The following is a 25697-nucleotide window of genomic DNA, read 5'->3' on the forward strand; positions in this document are numbered from 1 at the left end:
TAATTTATTACCAATGAAGAATAGAATAATGAGAAATAAAAGCCAATTTTAAAAACACCTTCCTCCTACCCCTCCCTTCTTCCCAGGCTTAACTTTGTTCCTGATTTCTCTGCATCCCCTTCCTAGCAGTGCAGAGGGATGGAGAACAGAGGTTGAGGCCCATTCATCACATTCTTTCTGCACTTCTTCCTCCTCAGGGGGAGGACTTCTCACACTCTTTCCCTGCTCCAGTGTGAGGTCCCTCCCATGGGAGACAGTCCTTCACAAAGTTCTCCAATGTGAGTCCTTCCCATGGGCTGCAGCTCTTCACAAACTGCCCCAGCGTGGGTCCCTTCCATGGGGTGCAGTCCTTCAGGAACAGACTGCTCCAGCATGAGTCCCCCACGGGGTCACAAGTCCTGCCAGAAAACCTGCTCCAGCATGGGCTCCTCTTCCCAGGGGTCCGCAGGTCCTGTGAGGAGCCTGCTCCAGTGTGGGCTTCCCAAGGGGTCACAGCCTCCTTCGGGCACCCACCTGCTCTGGTGTGGGGTCCCCCATGGGCTGCAGATGGAGATCTGCTCCATCATGGACCTCCATGGGTGCAGGGGCACAGTCTGCCCCACCATGGTCTGCACCACGGGCTGCAGGGGAATCGCTGCTCTGGTGCCTGCAGCACCTTCCCCCCTCCTTCTTCACTGACCTTGGTGTGTGCAGAGTTGTTGCTCTCACATATACTCACTCCTCTCTCCAGCTGCAGTAGTGCAGTTTTCTTTTTTCCCTTCTTAAATATGTTATCCCAGAGGCACTACCACCGTCACTGATGGGCCTTGGCCAGTGGTGGGTCCATCTTGGAGCCGGCTGACATTGGCTCTTTCGGACATGGGGAAGCTTCTAGCAGCTTCTCACAGAAGCCACCCCCTGTTACCAAATCCTTGCCATGCAGACTCAGTACACACCATAAGTTAGTCAAATTCCTTGCATCTTCAGTATTCTCTAGTCCATCTTCAATTTTGCTTTCTAAGATCAAATATGTATCTACAAGACATTGCTGCTTATGAAAGATCCACAGTGTTCATAGATATTAGGTTAAACATCTCCTCTCAAGTGTATGTAAATAGGCGTGGCCAGAAAATACAGAGAAGTTTGCTTTCCTTGTTCATATATGTTACTTCTGTACACTTTTTTTCGTGAGTCTTATTCATCCTTAATGATCATTCAATGACCTTTGAAATACAGTCACTAGCTACAGTACATCTGCACTGACATGGCTTATGCAATGCCTGTATCTTTCTTATATTAATGTATGCAGTCTCCTCTGTTCCAGTTGTAGCAAATAAGAACAAAAGCTCATTTCAGATGTTTCAAATTAATTTTCTTTTTGTCATCTATTTCATCCCCCTGCCACTGTGTAATTGTTCCCTACAATGTATTTTTTAAGAGCTCTCTTGACGGATGGTGTCTTCTATTGTAACTTTTGTGCTACTATCATTCATTTCCTTTATTGCGGAAGACAAAGGCATTTTATTGGCACACTCTTTTCACTTAGTGTTTTATCTACTACCTTTTTCAAATACAAATCCTTCACAAACTTTTGCTGGAGTTTAAATAAAGATTTTGGTGCAGATGATTGTTTCAGAGTTCATTTGGGTTGCTCCATCCCTCAATTGCCTGTTGCATTGTCTATTCTAAATTCAATTTCTACACGTTCTGTAGAGTTGTGGCACACTGAAGTGAATGCTAAAATCCCTGTGAATGTACTGAGAGGATGATTTAATCTTGTTTGCCTTCAGTTCAACAAAGTATTTCTACCTTATCTTAAGAACACAAATAATAACCTCATGCTTAAATTTGGCAAAGTATAATGTAATCTGTGACTGAAGTTGCTGTGTGCTCAACTAATTATTTAAGTAAGGGTCTACATACACTCCTCAACTCCCATCAAATCTCCTACTTCAAACTATATGAGAAAAAAAAATTGAGTAAATTATTTTTTTGGCAATCTGTGCTGTTGCTTAGTTCTTTGCCACACTGATACTGATAGGTACACCATGAGCGATTTATTTAACATCTCAAGGTTTATAGGAAGAAGAAACTTGAATTAAGTTTTACCAAGACTAAGACAAGTGTCCTGTTCACTGGACAACTCTACCTTCTAGAAAAATCAGTGTTCAGCATTCGGATCTTACCTCCCTGAAACTCACATCTGCTTAGAAACATCCTGTAATTCCGAACATAAATTCCTCAGCTACTCAACATCCCATCAGTAAAATCTTGTTGTCTTTTCTTCTGCATACACATGGATATTTATACATGACATACTACCTAGTCTATCCAGGTAAGTCCGGGTGTTTTTGAGCTATGTCCGTGCAGTATTTGAACAAAGCCCTTCCCACCTCTTAGGCCTGCTGGACAGATTCAGCAGCATAGAATAATCCTCCACAATGTCCAGAATGCTCAGCTGAAATGTAATCAGCTGTGGAGCAAGTTCATCTCAAACCAGAAGAAAGCAGCAGTGGAGACGGGAAACTCCAGCCATAATCCTTCATTCTCTGCGTCGTATCTCCTTACACTTTCATATGTAAAAAAAGACAAAAATGCTAGGACTTCAGGCAGTGTTCGATTTCTCTCCTAAAAATTACTATAATCCAGATTCTAACTTAAAACTTCTAGCCAATAATTTTCATGGGTAGGGTTTTTTGATTTTTTTTCCCATGATACATTAGTGGCAAAATGAATTCTGCTTTTTTTCCCCCCTCCAATCTCTGAAGCACAGTTGAAGGAGAGTAGTTACACCACCGCTGTGAATGAGGTGGTAGAGACAATGTTTGTTCTCTTTGTCTTGATCTCCTATTTTTAACTAACTATATAATTCAATGTAATAATTCTAGCAGTATCTTTGAAGAGGGCACCTATGTCACAAACTTAATCCAACATTTATTATTATTTATTGTGGCACTATTAGGTCCAGGCTCTGTTACACAAGACAGTTACAAAGATGAGTTAAACAAAGAAAGCCTCATCCTTGGGCATGAAATCCTACATTTTTTACTGGTCTAAGAGCATGTTCCCGTAGATTATGGTTTACCTTAAGGGCTTTAACCTATTATTTTAGGAAGTAATATAAATAAATAGAATATAAACCAGCTTGCAGTCTGAAGTCATTCAGTTACACATTGTACTTCCTCAAAACTACCGAAAGTGCTTTTGGAATTATACGACAAGATATAAATTTTGTATATGGCCTCCCTCCTCACTGCAGTTAAGAGTGATGACAGCACTCAAAGGATGCTGTGAAATAAAAACATCTGCATACTGGTAGCTGTTTTTTGGCTTTTGAAGATTACATTCAATTTTTAATTCATAGTTCTGCAAACTCAGTCTTCATCTCTCAAAATACTCTTTAAAGGTCTATGACAATACTAACAGTAACAGGAAACACCAGGAAATGTTTTTCTATTGTATTCATGACTGTGGCTCCTTCTTCTATGCATGTTTATGTTATTCTCTATAAGGCCACACACACATTCCTCATCTGTTGCAATGGAAAATAAAATGGATTACATAAATGATTTCCACTTGTATAACAGGTTTGGTTTAGCTTTCAGCAGTGGTCTGCATTAATCCATTCTGCTTCATACTAAAGTGCATTGCACACTGACAGACATTTGCAACAACCTGTCTAATGTTTAATTAAAACATACAAATTCAGGAGATGTTTACATGGTTGGTTAACTTCCTTTTACACTTCCAAAGATGTCTCTAACTGGCTGGCATTCACACTGAACATGTCCAGGCTTAAAATCTGTTTCTTTACTAATATGGAGTCAGTATTCCTAACCATGGTCTTGAAATTTAGGCTGTGTAGAGATTCAGTTAGGATTAGAGATTAGAAAACCCCCCAATCAAACTGCATTCAAATGGAAGTGAGGCCAGGCAGACGGACATGGTAAACAATTTTTCTATCACCCAGATCCTCATCTTCACTTTGAAAGGTTTTGCTGTCTTGCTGAATCTCGCAGGTCTGTCTAGTTTTAACTTCAGAACTTTGTATTACTACTTTCTTTTTGTTTACCTAACATAAAAAGACCAAAAAGTTAAATGTAAAATGTTGTCTGCTTTCACAATCATCTCCCAAGAACAAATCAAAATTTCTCAGAGGAGGAATGAGATGCCCCTAAGCAGACACATTACACAGCCATGTAGATCCTTGAATGACCAAGAATGCAGCTACTTTAAGCCTTGCTAAAGGTACTCCTCTACCTGCCTGAGACACAGTGTATTCTCATACACCTTGTCTGAACATGCAACAACTGAAATAATACAAAATCTAACAATTAATAGTGGTAAGGATATATCTGAGGTCAATTTAGAACACAGAGTGAACAAATCACTTGAAATTGGTTAGGAAAGATCAAGTATAATTGTCATGGGAACTTTCTCTTGTGTGTCTAGGCATAGACTGCATTGACAGGATCAGTCAAGCACTGAGGTTCATATGTTGATGAGGCACAAATCTGTTGCTGACTCTTCTTGCCACGGCAATAAAATAGACTTATCAAGATTGACGAGATGAAGAAATATTTAGTGGGGAATACTCAGTTTGCTGTGCATGTAGATGTAGACACTGATCTTGTTGTAATCATTTTTTAACATCTTAGGTTTGAAGACTACCCACTAATGGAATAATCCTTTGAGGCATTCAATTAATTTATAGTTAATTTTCTCACTGGATTACAAGATAACAATTTATAGACTTTTTTCAGGTTTAAGCTGTATTAAAGAGAGACGGTAATATGTTGACTTTTGCATATTTTCTATCTTCAAAATACAAACACTTCTCATGGTTACTTATAATAGGATTACATGCTTTGAAAGATATGTACTCAAAAATATTCTCTGAAATACAAGTAGTACATTTACTCTTCGTTAGTTCAACATTCAAATATACTCGTCAGAACTTAGTTCAAATTTTTGGGTTTTTTTTTTTTGTTTGGTTGGGTTTTTTTTCCAAAAACCAGTATGTTGAAAGCATTTAAAAGCACTGGGAGAAATAAAACCACTTCCTAACTGGACACCTGAAATATATTAGCATACAAAAGGGGGGAAAAAGGAGGCTTTTGATAATGCTTAGGAGCTACAGGCATTGTATAATCTACTTAGTATCAAGTTCCAAAATCCAGTTAAAGCATTTCCCAGCACCTTTTCTTGATTATTACAGCCTCACTGTGAACACCAGCATGGTTTTCTAAGCCAGGCTTTTGTTGCCACTACATAGTCCTGGTGTTTGGAGCTACTTGGCATTCTTGAGACCACCAGAATTTCTAAATGACCTAGCAGCTCTACTAGGGCAGAGCTGAATGAACTGAAGCAGATGAACGAACAACCTGTATTATTGTACAATTTTTTGCAATTCCCAGTTGCTTTTCTATCCACTGACTGATTAAGTTTCCACTGCCCATGAAACTAAACTGAGATATTTGTGTTCAGTACTTACGCTTGTGCTAAGATAAGCCTATTAATGAACTTTGCAAGATTTTCAGAAGGATAAACCTGCAAAGTGTCAAAGTATGATACTCAATGGAATAATTTTAGTTGTAAAAAAACCTGTAAATGTTGCTAGTTTCAATAAACACAAATTTCATAATCCAAGTAATCCATTTTTCATAATGGATTTCATTTTATTATAATCCATATTTCAAGTATCATAACGCATTTTCTACAACTAAAGAATGCATCAGATTACTAACCTTTTTTTCCATACTAAAAAAATAAAAATAGAGAATGAAAATCAAAATAATGTATGAAGTCTCAGTTTTCCTTCAAAGTTTAAAAGTGACCATTGCAAACAGGACACCAAAAGGAATTATCTGTTCTTTCTATATTTGTTTAAAAAAAAAAAAAAAAAGTCAGCTATTCAAACCCTCAGTTTCAGTATGACACAGCAGCTACATTTTCTTCTCTCCCTCACTCACTTGATTCTAGCTTTGGTCTTCTTATGCTGACCAGCTCTGTTAGGACAAATTCTTCCAGAAAATATTTAGGTTTTTTAGCAAATTCCAAGCTTTTATGACAAAACTTCCCTCTCACAGCACAATTCAAACCATCTTCACTTCTGTGAAACATATGTTTCTCCTCATACTTACGCATATGCTCATGCCTTCACAGCATATATACAAATAGTCCTTACTGATGAAACTGATCTTCTCTGAAAAAAAGTTCTGTTTATCTTTGGCTTTCTTCTAAGTTGAAAAACTGAGCTGAACACTCATGGGCTACAATTGTTTCTGAATCATAAAGATATATGCTCTTAGAGCCTCTGGCTACAGCTGAAAATTGGCTTTAGTAGCAATTACATTATTTTCAGAATCCAAAAATCGTTGTCAACTATAAATACTGTAAGCAATCTACCAGACAGTATTATAGAACCATCAGTATCATCCTCTATAGGTGCAACTTATAGCTTTAAATTTTTATATAATATTTCTGAATCAAAACTAAGTTTGAGGATTAGGCTTTGAGAGAACAGACAATAAAAACATGATATCATATAGTGCACATGATACAGATAAAAAAAATGAAAGGAAGTTTCATGCAAAAAGCATTGTTTTAGCTTCCAAGTTAGGTATGCTGCATAAAACAGAGAGGCAAATGCTACAGCAAATCACATTTTTATCTAAATGCCTTAACAGGTCCTGCTTGACAAACCTGATCTCCTTCTATGACAGAGTGACCTGCTTATTGGATGAGGGAAAGGCTGTGGATGTTGTCTACCTTGACTTTAGTAAGGCCTTTGACACCGTTTCTCACAGCATTCTCCTGGCAAAACTGGCTGCTCAAGGCTTGGATGGGCGCACGCTTTGCTGGGTAACAAACTGGCTGGATGGCCGGGCCCAAAGAGTTGTGGTGAATGGAGTTAAATCCAGTTGGTGGCCGGTCATGAGTGGTGTCCCCCAGGGCTCAGTTTTGGGGCCACTCTTTATTGATGATCCAGACGAGAGGATCGAGTGCACCCTCAGTAAGTTTGCAGATGACACCAAGTTGGGTGGGAGTGTTGATCTGCTCGAGGGTAGGGAGGCTCTGCAGAGAGACCTGGACAGGCTGGAGCGATGGGCTAAGGCCAACTGTAGGAGTTTCAATAAGGCCAAATGCCGGGTGCTGCACTTGGGCCACAACAACCCCCAGCAGCGCTACAGGCTTGGGGAGGAGTGGCTGGAGAGCTGCCAGTCAGAGAGGGACCTGGGGGTGCTGATTGACAGCCGGCTGAACATGAGCCAGCAGTGTGCCCAGGTGGCCCAGAAAGCCAATGGCATCCTGGCTTGCATCAGAAATAGCGTGGCCAGCAGGGACAGGGAAGTGATCTTACCCCTGTACTCAGCACTGGTGAGGCCGCACCTTGAATACTGTGTTCAGTTTTGGGCCCCTCACTACAAAAAGGACATTGAATTACTCGAGTGTGTCCAAAGAAGGGCAACAAAGCTGGTGAAGGCTCTGGAGCACATGTCGTACGAGGAGTGGCTGAGGGAACCGGGGTTGTTTAGTCTGGAGAAGAGGAGGCTGAGGGGAGACCTCATCGCCCTCTACAACTACCTGAAAGGAGGTTGCAGAGAGCTGGGGATGAGTCTCTTTAATGCAGTAACAAGCTATAGGACAAGAGCTAATGGCCTCAAGTTGCGCCAGGGAAGGTTTAGACTGGATATTGGGAAGTATTTCTTTACAGAATGGGTTGTTAGGCTTTGGAATGGGCTGCCCAGGGCAGTGGTGGAGTCCCCATCCCTGGAGGTGGTTAAGAGTCGGGTTGACATAGCACTTAGGGATACGTGTAGTTGGGAACTGTCAGTGTTAGGTTAATGGTTGGACTGGATGAACTTCAAGATCTTTCCCAACGTAGATGATTCTGTGATATCCACAGTGAACATACTGTAGACAGGAATTGCATTTTCCATTAATACAACTTAATGATGTGGACAGATGTCTAGGACAAAAAAGTAACAGCTGATTAAAAGCAAACAGCAATGTAGTTGCAACAAATTCCCATTTCCTAGGCTGAATGTTGGGATAATTTGAAAGATGAAAAAGATAAGTAATGGAAGTGCATGTAAGTGCCTTCAGGACCAGCTGTAGGAAAAAGAGTAGACCTAGACCCTAGTGGGACTAAATGATTTTCTGTTCTAAGACCTGTGGCCATGAGGAACTAATGAGTCCTAATTTTAATGTTTTCCACATTGGACCTGTAGGAAAATGTATTCAAAAGAAACATCACAGAGTGTTGAGATACCATTTTTACAGAATACTTCACTCAGGCAGATTTATTACCCACAATGTCTTGTCTAGTATTTCTACCTCATACTTTTGTAGCGCTAGACTCAAAATCTTCACGATACTTTGCTATTCCCTCTCTCTTATTAACTTTGCGTATATGTACCATAGTAGCACTTTAGCAGCTTCACCAAACGGTTAATTAACAGTGCTGGCTTTTGAAAATATAAAGCATTTAGATTTTGGAATTCGACAGGGGGCAACTGTTCAGAAAAAAAAAAAAAAAAGGTGTGAATCAATTCAAACTTCCCAAATGACAATGCTATAAGGAATGGCTAGAGCACAGAATTACATTCAGTTTGAAATGAGCAGCAGCACAGTAGATCAAGACATTGTTGAGCCCAAACTATAAAGCTTTGCTGGATAAGTAGTTTTGGTATCAAGGATATGAACTGATGCTAAAGTAACTATAATGCTTTTAGGACTGAGATTCAAACTCCATTTGTCACTGAACAGGATCATATGGATGGATCAGAGCTACAGACTGAAAGCCTGCCTGTGCAACATCCTATGGCATTGAAGAGAGCCCAGATAATACAATTAAGTTAATCATGAAGACTCTACCGAGTCCTGAAGACTCTACTCTTCTCACTGAGTAAGTGAGATGATGGAAAAGCTTGCTTCTGTGATATAATACCATTTAAAAATTAATTACAACAGACAGGTAACAGGTTATAAATGAAAAATTAGCACTCGCTTGGTAATGACAAAATTATCTTATGGATGACTAACATTTCCTAATACTAAAAGGGTCAGCCTTTCTTTATTGCACTAGGGATAATTCTAAGTGCTAAATTATCATGATCTTTATGGGGTTTTTATGGTCTTGTTGCCTTTTAATGTTGTGACTGCACCATGATTTCTAACTTTCCCCTCCTACTATGAACGGTGGAAACCTATTTTGCTTTAAAATGCCAGTGTTGAAGAGGAGTGAGTGAGTGAGTCTCACAAAAGTTCCTATTAAAGTCCCACATCCAGTAAACCATGGAATCAATAAAAATAAATTCATTATATTATTATTCTGTTGAATATGACTGAAATGCTGCTGAAGAATTATTTTCAATAAATTTTTAGGTAAAACTTTGAAAAAATTTGAAAAATGTCACAATCTGTAGGAACTTTTCTATACTACTTTATGGACTTTGTATTTCTAAGAGGTCTTTGAAAGAACTATGACAAAAAAATACTAGTAAAATCCAGTCTTTTTCAGTTTCGAGCTTTTACACAAATCTATCCACAAAATTTCCCTACTAAGAATAACAAAACAAGAAACAAATTGAAAAAGCTGAATTTTTTTCTTCTTTTTAGTTTTAGGAAATTCTGGATGTCTTAACAAAAGATATTTGAAAAATGTAATGCATTATGTGTCCTCTAATAGTTTGAGACCACATAAGAAGCTCTGAAATCAACAGAAAGGTCACTATTTGTACTGGGATGTGAGCTTTTCTCAGGCTGAGGACATTTACACTGATTATTGAATATTTCTGGTTGTGTTCTCTTTCCGAAGTACTGATCAGGCCTTACATTCAGAAGCAATTACACGGTGCATAGTGCACATCATCCACAGGTGCTCACTGGCCTCCAGCGTAACATTGCCCAAATGCACCCACCCTCTGAGCATCCACTGTTTTCTTCTGTAATTATTTCTTCTGCCTTTCATGGCATGGTCTTTTATGACATACTGAGAAGTCATCTTGCTCTTGACAGTCACGTTTCCAAGGAATTTCTCTAATAAACAAATACTTTGCTTTATTTTCTAGGAGTAATACGATGTTTGGGGATGTGGCATGCAGAATACTCTATGTGGGTTGTGCATGCATTAACTACTTCCCTTGAAGAACATCGCCTATGACAACATATGCCATTTGAATCTGATTTTAAAATTAGGATGAGTCAGCGCTATGTTCTGAATGTAACATTCAGAATGCTGCAGGCTCAAACCCAACACTGAACTGAAGATATTTTTGGAAATGTAAGGCTCCAGAAATTGTTAAAGACCCACTTTTTATGTTACTTGGTAAGCTGAAATTCATTTTGGAAAGCTGCAGTGCATTTTTATCTACTTTTTAATGTAGTTGTTGTTATTTATATTTGTTTTGACTACTGCTAACTTCATAAATAGATAAAAAAATTATTAGACAGTTGTTCTAACTCATATTTTTTTCTTTTTTTAATTTAAGTGTTAGCTGTGGAGTACACAGAAAAAAAATCCTTGAGATTTTTCTTTTGTACTGTCACAAGTGCATGACACAATATCTGACAGCAAACGATTCAAGCTGAAGTTTAAATAATACTGAATTAGCTACTTTAAATGCCTTTGACTTCATATAATCACTGAAACCTGTCAACCTTTCTCTGTTCACTAAGAACATTGCTAATTTAGGTCAGGGTATCTTGGATTCAATAGACCAGTATGTTATGGTTGTTATTTTTATATGAAGAAAAAGCGCTATGATATGATCACTGAAAGTCTGTGTGTATAATGTCAATGTCAAAGGACATTTACCACAGTCTTTCACTGGGGGAATGGCTCTCTGAGACAAAAGTGTTCCTACATCAATTTTACTATCACTAAAGAAGTCTATTCTTTCTAGCTAGAAAGCAAAAAAAAATGTGACAATAGGAAAATCCTTCAAATGTTTATCCTTTCTTTCTTATCCTTTCCCATCTGTTCTTTTCCAAGAAAAGGTATGAGGTTGGTGTGATAAGATTTGATTTTAAAAATACATTACTTTGTAAAAAAAAAAATATTTCCTTGACAGCAGTTACAGTCACATTCTAGTATTATCTCTTCCTTTGAAGATGCTGTGCAAAAGAAGAAAGTCCTGGATCAAACATCTGTTAAATTTACCTTCCTTTGTATTGTTAAGCAATGCAAGCAAGTAACTATAACTGCTGACATTCTCAGGGTCGATGTGCATCCTTACTAATCTGTAACAGCATCCTCTAAGTCCTTTGTTTACCACAGAGAAGGCAGGTAAAGCATAAATGGGAAAAACTCCTCAGGGAAGCAAGTAAAAAAATAGGGAAAAAGCTAGACAAGGGTATGGGTTCTGCCAATGTGTCTGCTGGGTATGACAAGCATATCTCACAGTTTACATATGAAGCTACCATAACATTCATTCACCATATAGCAAAGAACACAATAAAAAAATAGCTCTCCCATTAGTAAGAAAGTAATGAGAAAGAGGATGGAATTCTACTTATGAGGCTTCACAGAATGTATGAATTGAAATTCCTTGTTTATATTAAGAAAGTAGATGCAATATTAAGAGATATCTTTAAAATACCAAATATTTAGAGGTATCTCTAATACATTCTACTTCAGAAAAAACAGAACTGTTAATTTATTTTGTGGATGTCTGAATGATGATGTTTCTTAAATGCTCTAAGAGGACTGAACAAGAAAGGGCTGACATTTTCAAATAGAAGTATATTGTCACCACTTACACTCCAAAATACCTCTCATGTGCAAGTTAATGAATTTCCATTTGCTCGTGACAACCACTAGGGTCACCTACCCTAACACTGAGAACTTGACTGTAGAAAAAATTTTTAAGCTGGTTCTGTGGAGCTCCATAGAGGTTTCCCAGTTTTTGGTACCTGCCTAGACTCCATCTCCTGCACTCTCTCAGGACAATATTGTGTTCACAAGTTAGCATTCTTTAAGCATATGAATTCAATTTACAGTTTTTAACTATTAAGACTGAATGTGATATTAACAAAAATGAAGCTAAGCGTGGCATTGTAAATAATGCAAGCCCTCTTAATTAATAAGGTAACCCTTATTACCCTTTTAGGCATGCATATTAGAGACCTTTTGAGAGGTAAGGAAAAGTGCAAGGTATTCCTCTTCTTACTTTCATTTCTTCAGAAACAGGTCTTATTTTAATCTCATTTCACAAGAAAGGCTGTACCTGTCCAAACCAGAACTTGTAATAAAATAGCCCTTCTGAGGTGGTTTTTCCTGCTTTGACTTCTCTCTATTATGACTCAAATGTCTTCAGTCAAACTAAACCTGCAGGAACCTCTTAAAAAAACCCCACTATTCTGTAATTTTATTCCATGTATCTAATCTGAAAACTGCAAAACAGGAAATATACTTCTCTCATTCTCTTCTTGTTTGGTTTTAACCTGTAACAGCTGAAACTGGCTAGGGATACTGGGATCCTCCTAGTCATGCATTTAGCCTTTTCTGCAAAGAACAAAATATATCTCATGAAATACTGTACACAGTTGGATGCTGGAGCACATTGCAACAGCCAGGAATCAGAATAGCTATGAATTCTATGATAATATAGAAAGAATGCCCGAATGGTGAATTTGATTGAACTATTTTCAGTAATTCTAGTAGATCACAACATACAAAAAACTCGGAATAAACACTAATTGAAATGTATCCTGTTTCCTAAGTGAGGCAAAGTGAAAAATTACTATGTAAAGTTTTTCAGTGAACTTTTACTGTCTTTAGAAGTCATTATATTTGCATGATAAGCTAGTTTTTTTCTATTGTCTAGTGTTATTCAGTTTAACTTGCCATAGCAAATCTCTTTTTCTTTTGTTTATTGAATGACATTTTCTACTGAACACTGAAATCCATTTTGAAATAGAAAAGGTGAAATGCTGCTAGTAAAGTCACTCTAGCATTTATCAGAAACATTACTATATTTTTATTAGTAGTACTGAAACACTGTGAAGATTATTTCTTTATAGTACAGACCATATTGCATTACATTTCTCAATGTTTATTACACAGGATTACAATATATTTCCTCCTTATCAAACAAAAATTTTGCACACAATCAGAGGAGTCTGAAAGATGCAGTAGTTCCATTCAACTGTAGACTTGATCTGTATCTGATGAATTCTCTCCTTATAATTAAGTTGTCATAGCAATGCATTTTTAATAGTACTGATTCATATGACAGTAATCTTTGGAGACAGAGCTCTTGATAGTTTTTTAGTACTCAGTTATGTTAAAGTAAAACTTTTTAAAAAAAGCAAATACACAAGTAGTGGTCTACTTGCACTAGCAGAACATAGTCCAAAGCGTAATCTGACATACACAAATAACAGAAAGCTACAGAAAACTTTGGGTGGCTCAGCTCAAGAAACTAAAGGCAAATCCTACACCTGCTTTCCTTTAAATGTAAATGTTTATTGATTAAAAAAACCTAAACGATTACACCTTACTAAGGCAGATAGAAGAGTTTTGGGGGTTTTTCCAAGGGTACACTAGGCAGCTGTGGAGAATAAGCTTTGATAATTGGAAATTACAGTACTTTGATGCTGCTGCTTTAGCATGTCTTCTTCTCTGTATTTTTAACAGATCAATTAAATTACACATATTTATATGGTTTCATAATAACAGGAAATCATCCTTCAAGGACTAGGACTGTATGTCTTGGCTGTTTCCAAGGCACTGATGCATGAGTCTGTGAGAGCGAGACATGAATCATGAACAAAAAAAATTGCCTGATAGTTCATTCCTTTTTTAATTCCGAATGTGAAGAATAATGTCCATTATTTTTTAGTATCAGGCAAAATGTAAGTGAATCAAAGAGAGATGAAGAAAAAATGGTGTTAGCTTATTTTCTGTGTTTGGGAAAGAGAAGGAAAGTAGAAGAAAGATTCTTTTCCTCATGTCTCCCTAGAAAGGATAAGGCTTAAATTTTGAAGTGTTGGTTGACAAGAGCATTGCGTAGCACATATCCTCCAAATGCTCCTTCAAAGGGCTGATGAAGGGGAAAGTATATTGTGAATGCAATAACTGACCTAACTAATATGTGTTAATGAAGATATGTATTGATTTGGTTATGAGGAATGCTTATCCTCTAAATATATATATAAATGTAAAATGATAATCACTCACTCTGAAGTTTCTGACCTTCCCTGAATGAGGTAAGAAATGCACCTGCTTAAATCAAACTCTAGAAGCTTTCAAGCAAGAGAAAGGTGTACAAGTACTATAAATTTAACATACACTAAATTTACCTGTTTCATATACATAGCCTAAGAGTCAAAAATTAAACCAGAAAAAGGTTTTTTGGACTGAAGCGCAGTGGAAATCTAACAATGGTAAAGATAAAGTTACTAACGGAACTGTGGAGTGATGGAGGCAAGAAGGGACCAAATGGCTAGCAGAACTTTTGTTTCCCTCTCACTTCCTGGTATATGTATTTTTCTTTAGGATCAAAGTTAATCCTACACTTTGAGTGTCTAGGAAAATAAGTAGAATATGCAAACTGAAGCTGACATACAAACTAAGACTTCCCAGAAAATAAATATAGTAAGATATGTGAGAATATATGCATTAATAAGTGTATATATGCCATACATGCATCTTTACCCTTTATTTAGAATGGGTTGTACTTTAGTTAATAAATAAATAACATTTTCCTTAACAGTTGTAAGCTTTCTCTTTTATGAATTTCTGGCTGTTGCTGCTTTGTTCTTCAGAAAGTGCATCTTTAAAATTAATAGAAATTACGTGTTTAATGAAGGGATCAGCAGTCTATAATGTAGTCTCAGTCTATTTGGACAATTGGGTCCTTCTAATAATGGTCCATCACCAGAGCAGTGCAGATGATGCTGAACACGGCTGAGGATACTTGTTTCACACTGTCACGGTTTCTTCTGCTAAACCTCAAGTCTAGTGGGAGACAAAGCTGATCAGAATTTGGTCTGTACGTACAGCCATAATCCACAGGTAGTATGTTTTTAAACAATTCCAAAGCAGCGGCAGTCAACCTAGTTAACTATCTGGTGAACTGAGATTAAGAACAATACAAGTCTTTCCTGGTCTAACAGATCATTTATAGTACACAGAAAGAGACAACTGTTCCTTGATGCCTTTTTTTCAAGAATTTCCTGATTTCTCTTAGATAGGGAATATCACCTCTTCCCTTAGACTTCCCTTAAGAATACTAAGTAACTGCTTCTGGCGGTCCTCTGTGAATTAAGTGCTATTCAGCTGACTACAGTCATTGGCAAGGTGCAGTTAAAATATGAGAGATCCTACAGTCATTTCTGGATACAGGAAAATGTGTGTGCTCGTGGAGGAATGTGGTACTTACTTAGTCCATAAAGCATGTTAGACATGGAATACATGTAGAGTTAGGAATGTTGATCAGTCTACACCCAAACCCTGAAGATTTACGGCCCTGTAACTGATAACAGTAGCATGCTGAGGTTAAATGAAAGTTGCACAATTTTCCAGCTTTCTAGTCTGTCTTTAATGAACATGGCCTCATTCACTTTCTGGGATGTATTCCTAAGTATAGGGAACAAACTGCTGCCATAGGATACTTCTAATTTAGTTCTTTGCTGCTATATAAAAGCTCTGCAACATTTTGAATTAATTGTTTGAAATAATTGTTTCCCGGGGGGGGGGGGGGGGGGGGGGGGGGGGAAGAAGCAGCATTGGATTATACTTCTGCTTTACTTGTGTTCATTCTCACATACTAAAATGTCACTTAATAGTAGCAAAAATAGTGACTGTGGATGGACTCTCAGATTAGCTGTAAAGAGTGAGCTGTGTTGAGTGGTTGGAGGCTAGAAGACAATAATACTCTAGCAATATAATGCACTTTGAACTTATCAGTTGCTTCATATAGAGCTGCTGAGATATCAGAAGAAAAACCAACGACATTCATTTTTCCACATGAGTACCCACAGCAATGCAGATAGCATCAGCTGTGTACAGCTGTAATGCAAGTATATTTATCTCTATACAATGATAACACATGGGAGAGAGATAAATAGGGGCAAACAGTTAGCTGACTGCAACAAATAGCTTTACAAGTATGACTGCATTGCCCACATGGAAAAGGCATTTTTGAAGATCTGAGATTGGACAAGTAAGAAAGAAGAAGGTGTTGAGCACTTCCAGGGGACTGGTACAAAAGAGAGTAGAGAGGAATATCTGTCTATTGCATATTCTCACACTACAATATAGGCTGACAAGGCAGTCTATCAAAAACCCTTTGTGATGGTTTTGTCTGGGGTAGAGTTAATTTTCATCATAGCAGTTACTATGGGGCTATGTTTTAGATTTGTGCTGAAAACAGTGCTGGTAACACAGGGATGTTTTCGCTACTGCTGAGCAGTGCTTACACAATGTCAAGGCCTATTTCTGCTTCTCACCCCACCCCACCAGCAAGGGAGGGGAAACAGCTGGGACAGCTGACCCCCGCTGGGACAGCTGACCCCCACTGACCAAAGGGATATCCCATACCATATGACATCATGCTTAGCATATAAAGCTGGGTGAAGAAGAAGGAAGGGGGGATGTTTGGAGTGATGGCGTTTGTCTTCCCAAGTAACTGTTATGCGTGATGGAGCCCTGCTTTCCTGGAGGCCTGCCTGATGATGGGGAGCAGTGAATGAATTGCTTGTTTTGCTTTGATTGTGTGTATGGCTTTTGCTTTACCTATTAAACTATTATCTCAACCCACGAGTTTCTCACTTTTCCCCTTCTGATTCTCTCCTCCATCCCACTGTGGGGGGACTGAGTGAGCAGCTGGGTGGGGCTTAGTTGCCAGCTGGGGTTAAACCACAACAACCTTCCATACAAAAACCAGCTCAGTGTTATGAAAATGTTATTGCCAGGTCCTGAGCGGGCTTTCTCTTTTGACTGCCTTGGAGAAAGGATAAAGGGAGAATCACAATCTACATTGTTGCCCCTCAAGTAAATACAATAGACTAGCCCCTCATCATTCTTTCCATTAATTTCCCATTAAACTCCCCTTCAGTAAATAACAAAGCTGACCCTTTTCTCAGACAAGGGGTACTTCATCTTGCAAAGGTGTATGTTTGAGAAAAACAGCTTCTCTGCCTGCCTGGAGATCTGCCTACTTCTGTTCTCATCATGACACAGAATAATTTCATTTAAACTCAGATACAAAATGGTACTACATAAGCATCTTTTCCAACTATTTGGTTCTTCCTTACGATTATTTATCAAATGCAAGATATATAGGCAAAGTAGTGATAAATAAATATTATATGTAATATTTTCCCTTTTCCTAGTTTAAAGTCCAAGACAGGTAGAGATTCAGCCTACAGATGACCAAGAAGACAAGGCTTCCAACTCATTTTAAGTTTGTACATTAACTATTAAGCAAGTCTCTTCCCAAAGTACTTAAACCAAAAAATGCTACTCCAGAGCTTGCCTTGGATCATCATTTCGAAACCATAACACAAGTCGTCATTTTGAGTGTCAACTGAGATGAGACAAATGTGTGTTTGACTTCATTCAACACAGAGATTAATATAGAAAGGCAAATATGATTTGGTTAATGTTGAAGTTGCTACCAGAAACAGTAAGCTGTTAGATAAAAAGGAGTAAATCAGTGGGAAATGCTTTTTTCATTGGCCTACACAGTGGAATGATATCGTTCATAAAAAGCATGATTATGTAATAATACTGTATTCATTTATTGGATAATTATGACTTTGACTAAGTCATTCTCCTATGCTTTACTATCCCAATAATAAAAATGGCCAGGCGGACATAATACTTGCACTGTTATTCAGCCAGCCATCCTATTACCTGTACATTTTTAGGAAGATTTAACAGTTAACCTCGACTACTTCATTCTGTAACAGACTCTCTCTCAGGCAAGTTTTAAAAAAAATAGTTTCAGATACCATAGATCTCAGTATTGTATTGATATGTAACATTAATGCATAGCAACAAACTATGTCAAACAGTAAATTGGTGAATAGATGCACTGTAGCAAAAAGAAGAGTGAAAAAGAAGGAAAAAAGGCTAGATATTTTAAACAATTTATCAGTTATTATAGCCCAAGGCTTTTTGCTGATTCTTTTCAAGCTGCAATAAAAATTATATGAAATATTTAAAATGTTAACAGCAAGATTACTTACTGTTTCCTGGATGCCAACGCACTGCATTTAAATATGCATTACAGTAATGGAAGAGAAATTCATGCTTGGATCGGGTAACTTTTCCTTGAAGTAAGGGCATCAGATCATGTCCATCAATAATTCTGAGTAAGAAAGAATTTCAAAATCAGAAGAATAACCCAAACCTCAGTTTAGTGAGAAGATATTATAACTCTGCATTTCCGCTACTTAAAAAAATAAATCTGAATGACCACCTCCAGTTGGTCAATTTAGGTGCTTTTCCCCTTTGATTTTTATGTTATTTAAGGAAACAATAATTTTACATTTTGCCATTAGGAATGGTTGTTTCCTCAACACATTTTTATATTTTTTTCTTCTTTTTTTCTGAGAAAATGACCAAACATATGTGAATAAATTGCTACAAGAGTCCTCCAGGTATACCTGCTCAAGATGTTTGGGAGTAGTCTGACCAAAATAACCCTAAAACAAGAGAAATATATGCTGTGTTGTGTTAGCATCCCTGGGAGTAATAGTAATAACTCTGTCCAGCAAATTACGTATGCCAGAATTTAAGACAGAAGTAGTAATTTCAAAGTTGAAAATGAACTATGCTTAAATATGTGTTTATCAACTACACATGCACACAGATATATATATATATATAAAAATTCTCTAAATGCCACTGGACAATCTTAATCATGCTTTGAAGGAGTCAGTCAATTTACATCAAAATGGAATTATAAAATAAGCAAGGCATTTACATGTTTCTGTAACTTAAGCCTTTGGATTGCTGGAATCAGCTGTCAGGAGAAATCACAATTTGCACTTTTGACTTGGTGTGAATTACAAATTTTACAAGAAGTTTTATAGAAAATTACTTTTTGCTGATATACAGATCAGCAGGTAATTATTTTTTAAGTATTTTGAGCAACATTTCATAAAAGCTTTTTTGAAACTTTTTAATAAAATGTTTAAAAATATCGATGTTAATTTTCATTACCATGTAAAACCCTTTTCACATTAGTGTAAGTACTGCAAGACAGGTATTAACTTCATTGTTTTAAGCCATGAGCCATATATGAGTATGAAATTCTTGGCAGCAATTACATGCAACAGCACCATTCTAAGTAGGGCTTTTCTCAAAGGATGGGCATGAAAACATCCTGGAATTTCTAGAGTTATGCTGTCTGGTAACTCTGCCTTCTTGGTGCATTCCCGTCTGTGGGGTCTGTTGAATTAGAGTCTTTCCCACTTTCAACTTGTCATCTTTTCTTGCCTGAGTAATGCACTCTTGTCTTGCCCCTGCAGGCTTGCTCACTATCAAGCTGAGAGCAGGACAGATGCGTGTCTATTATATACTTTCTGTTCTGCAGCATATTGATGAGTAATATATCTCCAGTACTCTTGCATTCCCACAACTCTTGGCTTCAGGGGTATATATGAGACTTTTCTTTCTGATTACTTATTTTTCTTGTTTAACTAGGAGCACCTCCCCCTTTCCTTTTTAACCTGCTCCCTCCCAGTGACTGAATCCTAATCGTAGTCATTTCTCTTATTTCTCAGGAAGAATTCAGTGGGGTGATAGGAATTCAGCTGCTGGATCAAAAATGCTTTAAGCTAGTCCATGACCTACCATGAAGCAATAATTATGGCATCTACTCTACACAGAAGAATCACAGTGGAGCCACTTGAAAGTGGAAGTTACAGAAGTATATTGGGATTTCTATCAAAGAGATCAAAATAAAACATCAGTGCTAGTATTCATTCAAGCAATATGAAAACCAAGTGAATAAGATCTGCCCACATTAAGAACAATATGAACTGATTAGGTTCAACAGAGTTACTGCTTGTAGGGGATCTCTCAGCACCAGCCTGACCAATTTTTCATGTTTTACAGATGTCCTGCCCTGCCATTTCCTTCAAGCACTCACTGAATCATCATTAGCAGAGTGTCTGCTTACCACTGGTTTTCCCCATGCAGATTCTGGATGTTTTGTGCTTAAAAGCTGTTTGTGCATGGTAGATGTGTTCAAAGCATGTGCATATCAGTAGGTTTCTCTACTTACTGGATTTGGATGGCAACAGAGTTTAGGTGAAGGCTCCTTGCTGCTGAGACTGGGTATCTCCCAGACAAGACTAAGTACAGGGATGTACGAGTATCAAAAAAGCATCTTATGGATTTTAGAAGTGCAGTGGGTTTTCTTATCAGGCTGCAAAACTCTGTTAAGGGATTATGTTCACCAACTTGGTAGAGAACAAAAAAAAACTGTGAGAAAAGCCTAGCTCGTATTTTGATGTATTTTGTTATACTAAGCATGTCAATGTTTAAAATTTATACTTGCAGTTCCTTTTTCTACCACGTTCACTCATTCAGAACAGAGCCTTTTTTGATACATTCATTTTTGCTTTTAGTAAATAATTCTGATTTGACAGTATGTTGCTCTTGGTGGTATTCTCTTATCTTTTTGTTGCTTGGTGCTTGTTCTGAAAGTTAAGCTGTATTTACATGCAATGTTTCTGTAAAATATATCAGTACGTCAATATGAAAAGAGACAACATACCACTGTAAGTCATGACAAAAAAGTGTTTTTAAAATCTAGCTTTTTCTTTTCATTTTCACCTCTATCTTAGACATCACCAGAAAGTATAAAACACTCATGAGACTTTCTCTAAAACAGAGATAACTGCAGAGCATACCTGTCAGAGGGTAACTGTGCCTTGGCAAGTTTGACTATGGTAGGAAATATGTCCATGTTACTTGTTGGCTCATCAATATAGGCACCAGCCTGTACCACTCCAGGCCAGCGGAGAAGCCCTGGCACACGAATACCTCCTTCCCAGTTCATTGATTTTCCACCTTGAAAATGAAAGTTTTGTTTGTTAAGAAATCAATTTATTCTTAGAAAAATACACCCCTCCCAAGATTCAACTTCCAAATATTAAACATTCTGTCTAGACAGAATCTTTTCATTAAATGTATTTATCTTATTTTTAATTTGCTAGGTTTAGATTTTCCACCTACAATCAGTACCTTTCTGACAGAAATCTACTAATATATATTAGACAGAGCTTATACAATGTATTTAGTTTACAAACAAAACCAGCTAAATAACAGCTGTAGGAGGTAAAAAGGCAACTTGCAGGAATCTTCATATAGAATTTGATCTAGATAGTATGCCACATAGCTATGTGAATATATAACCAAAAAACAGGAATCAAAAATAAATTGAGGTATGTCTAGATGTCTGAGGTGTGAACCCAGAGAAAATATACGATATTTTATTAAAAATGGTGCTTAATGACTTTAGATAGAATAAAGTACTAATTTAAATATGTTACTGAATTGTCCAATCCAATACATTAGGAAGAAATTCGCTACAGTGATGGTAGATCTGAGGATGTTGTGAAGAACTTTCTGACTTCTAAACCAACATAGTTGCATCAAATACACTATCAACTGACTGCATTCAACTCTACATTGCAGTAATTTCCTTTGTTTCTACAACAACCATCATTGTCCAGACCCCTGACATTGCTATCATTAATTAACATATGATAGAATTCTGTATGAAGAGCTATCACAAGTACTATTATTAATGTCTCATATAGTCATGACTATGTACAGAGCACTTCAGGTTGATCTTTGAAATTAATACATCACTTGGAAAAAAGGTATTTCTGGTGAGTAGATGGGGTTTGGATGTGGTTAAGCATGGTCTGGGCCAGGTGTTTACAACTAAATTGAGATTTTTTTATATAATAGAAACGTCTGAAAGAAGACGAATATGCTTTTTGAACACCTGCCATTAGATGAATCACACAGCAGTTCATGGTTCAAACAAAGCTACTATGAGCTTTTTTTCCCTGTATCTCGCTTTTTCATGTAAAATAACCCACAAAAGAACAATTACAACCAAGTACTTCAATAGTTCTGTCTCCTCAGCCTCTTAGACCTTCAAAACACCAGATAGATGTTAATATCTTTGGTGTCAAGCCCAGACCTTGACATACAAGCTATCTTACTGACTCCTCAATGATCTTTTCTATTTCAGCATTGGGGGATTCAGAATCCACCTGCTTTTCTACAGGTTTTTCACGGCTCAGTAAGATTTTTTACAAATTTTTCATTGTTCATAATGGTAAGTGGCAACTTCAAGATAGAAAACTCTCTTTCGCAGAGATCTTTTCCCATACAGTCTTGTGGCTGAAAAACTTCATCTCATGATTTGTTGTTATATCAGATTTTTGCTTACTTTATTCATGGGCTTTGTCAGAATTCATTATATTGAATAGTCAGGGATAGATAACTAGTCTGACGTCAGAAAACTTAGACTTTCTAATATTCAACATTACATCAAGAAACAATCTTTGCTGAAGTTGTTTTTGGAAAGTAGTGCCAAGTTCAGATCTCAACAAGACTATCTGTCTTTTAGAGCAGTCTTAAAAATTTACTCTTGTCACAGTGTCAAATGCAATTCCATTCTCACAAATAAAGCACATGGCTACCTACTCTAAAACTCAGAAATGAGATGCATGGATTATTTTTGTTTACATTCTTGTAAAAAAAAATTATTTTCAAAAAATCTAAAGAAAATGTATATCTAAGTTTATAAAGCTGTTATTTGGTGAGGTTTAAAACACCCGCCACCTAGCAGAAGGAAGTATTCACTCAACAGTATGCTGATCAGTTGTTAATATGGTTGGGTTGACACCAGTGTAGATGTCAACATACTGGGTGCATCTATCTGTAGAAATGACGACTCTATCCATAAAAACAGTCATTAGGATTTTAGAAGTTTGGTGGGGATTATGTGTTACCTAGCAGGAAACTGTCAAGATTAATATCCTGACTGAGCTATGGTTCACAGAAAATCCTGTTGAGTGGGAGTAGTTAAATCTGAATAAAAATATAAGGAAAGTATGAACACATAAAATTACAGATATCCTCAAACTAAGATATTTTCAGTGAACAGTTATGCTGGGGGATATGATTTAGTTCATGAGCTGGATCCTAGTTCTGTGTACACAGAGCAGCAGCTTGTTGGCTAGACAGTATGGACAGACAAAAAAATCTAAGAGCAGATCTATACCATAGGTATCTTTAAGTGTAAAGTTCCTTTTATTTTTGTATACCTGTCTGAACTTAGTAACAGTGCTAGCTAGATTGAATTGTTTAAATAAATTCTCATTTTACTGTTGCCTCCTGTGTAATCTGAAGACAGTAAGTGTTGAATCCCACTCCCACACATGCTGCAGTTCTTAAAACCTAGACATTGGATCACTTTCACAGTTCCTAGATTCACAGCACAATTTTCTTGAATCACTACAGAACAGGACAGAAAACTTGCACATTACCCAAGCACAAAGGGAACACTCAGCAAACTCTGTCTCCCTGCTGTGAGGTACAAAAAGCAAAATGGACTCCACAACAGAGCTATCTCCTTGCTTATGTCGATGAAGAAGTGACTGCTGTTTTCCTTTCAAAAGACTAATTGGAGCATAATTTTTTAATGTCTCTGAAGGTTAGGAATAGCAGGGAACCAAGACAGGAATTACAGGTCATTGCGTAAGCCTTTCTTTTATTATCTATGCCTGTGTGGTGTTCATCTTTATTAGAACTGTGTTTAGTGACATCACCAGAGCTGCTTTTTGCCAATGTATGGTTACAAATCCCTTGATATACATTGTCCTTAACACTCTAGCTGTTGAACATTGTTCAAGCTATCTACATTCTTTTTTCCTTAAAAAATAAATCAAGGTTTCATTACTAATGCTTGAAACATGAAGCAAACCTCCAAACAGCTAAAATATTAGAAGGAAAAAAAATTCCACAAAATGTCATTATTTAAAAATAAAATCTCTTGATATTTCATGATATGACTCATTAGTTTGCATTCTGCTTGGACTTGACAACACTGAAACAGAGAAAAGGCAGCAATCTAGTAGTCTGTATGCCTGGCAAACTCTAGGCAGCCTAGATATATATTATTTTTGTTCTCTTAAATTCTTCTAAAAATGTTTTTAAAACAGCATAAAACACCCCAGGCTGTATATTCATGCTTAGCTATCTATGCTTTCTGAGTAGTTGCACCTTTCAGTGTTATACTGAACAATAGTCTACATTCACCTTTCCTGAAAAATCTACAGGAGTGGGTAAAGTACAGACATAACTCTCTGCAGTCATCCACAACATGATGTCAATTTTCCATTTTAACCTCATTTAAAATGTTAGCTAAAAGAATATTTCCTTTTTTCCTCCCTCTGGTTTAAATTGACTGCTATTACCTAACTCTGGGAATAAAGCTTTTACAAGGTATGATATATAAAGGGGAACTCTGTGGTATATAACTATTAATATTTTGAATAATGAATGATGAAAACTATTTGAAATAACTTTCTTAGATCACTTTAATTATAATCATAACACCCTTTCCTTCCTTCTTACATTCTTCTAAAAACAAAACTTCCAAACTCAATTTGTTCTGTTGAATGATCGAAAAATACAAGGAAATTATTTATTGTACCCATCTGTAGTGGACTTTATGCTACAAATGTCGACAATCAAAACTGGTTTCTATTGCTTACTTTAAAAATGCTCAAACAACAATTTATCTTCAATGGCAAGTTCACTCTACTGATTTTTCATCTGTTTCATGTACTGCTTTTGTTAATTTTCAACCTGAGCTGTTTTTGTACTGGTGAATGTAGTAGACATAGCTCATTTGGACATGTCATCTGACCTTTCTTCCAATCAAATGAAATTGTCTCTCAGGATATTTTCTGTTTCAGTCAAAATTAAAAGATGGGTTGATTATTAAAAATCTGGATCACTTCAGAGAGAATATAAAAATACAGTGCATTTGAAAAAAAGGTCAATTCCTGCTCTTATTAAAGTCAAAAGTGAAATAAATACAATGTTTCTAATGGGCAGGTCCAAGATACAGGCAAAAGATACTTAGATACATATCCAAAAGAAGATGATAGTAAGACTATTAAGAGATGCAAGGAGACTCCATAGAAAATCCCATATGTAACAGAGTGGGATAGATGTCAACAAGTGATATGATGGAGGACTTCTGCTGTCTGCATATGCACCAGTGAAATAGTATAATGAGAAAAAGTGCAGAGAAAAGTTTTGAATGCTTTCACTGTTTACTGTTATAAAGTATGTATCAGGAGAGACATATTTTATAACACACTGAAGCTAATTCAACAAATGAGTCACTAAGCATCAAAATAATTAGATTCAATAGCTGAGGGTACCAAAGAAGAATATAATGGCATCCTTTAGACCAGTCATCTTAAGTTATTATTTATTCAATGGAGAGAATAGTCTATTCATTTATTTATTCTATTCATCTTATTCTAAAGTAGAGATCTAAAGTATTTCAAAAAGCAAACCTTATTTCTGTTCCTAAGGGAAAGTTAAGGTGACTAGCTGAAATGAACATGTTTAAATTGCAGATGTCATACTAATGAGAAAGCTAGTGAAAAACACCTAAGAAGTCAGTGCAGGTATCCTGAATATCATATAC

General features: G+C 36.9%; 1 protein-coding gene across 5 annotated transcripts in view; it reads right to left on the reverse strand.

The window, feature by feature from the left end:
* Nucleotides 1–25697, reverse strand: part of STS (steroid sulfatase) — a 115011-nt gene that overhangs the window by 14347 nt on the left and 74967 nt on the right. For all 5 annotated transcript variants that reach the window (XM_074858872.1, XM_074858875.1, XM_074858871.1 and 2 more), the window contains 2 exons: nucleotides 20860–21019; nucleotides 18184–18305 (listed from right to left, as the gene is read on the reverse strand). In XM_074858872.1, coding sequence (XP_074714973.1) covers nucleotides 18184–18305; nucleotides 20860–21019 — 282 coding nt within the window. The remainder of the gene's footprint in view (nucleotides 1–18183; nucleotides 18306–20859; nucleotides 21020–25697) is intronic.

The sequence above is a fragment of the Strix uralensis genome, chromosome 2 (genome assembly GCF_047716275.1).
Source record: "Strix uralensis isolate ZFMK-TIS-50842 chromosome 2, bStrUra1, whole genome shotgun sequence".
In the NCBI taxonomy this organism is placed as follows: Eukaryota; Metazoa; Chordata; class Aves; order Strigiformes; family Strigidae; genus Strix; species Strix uralensis.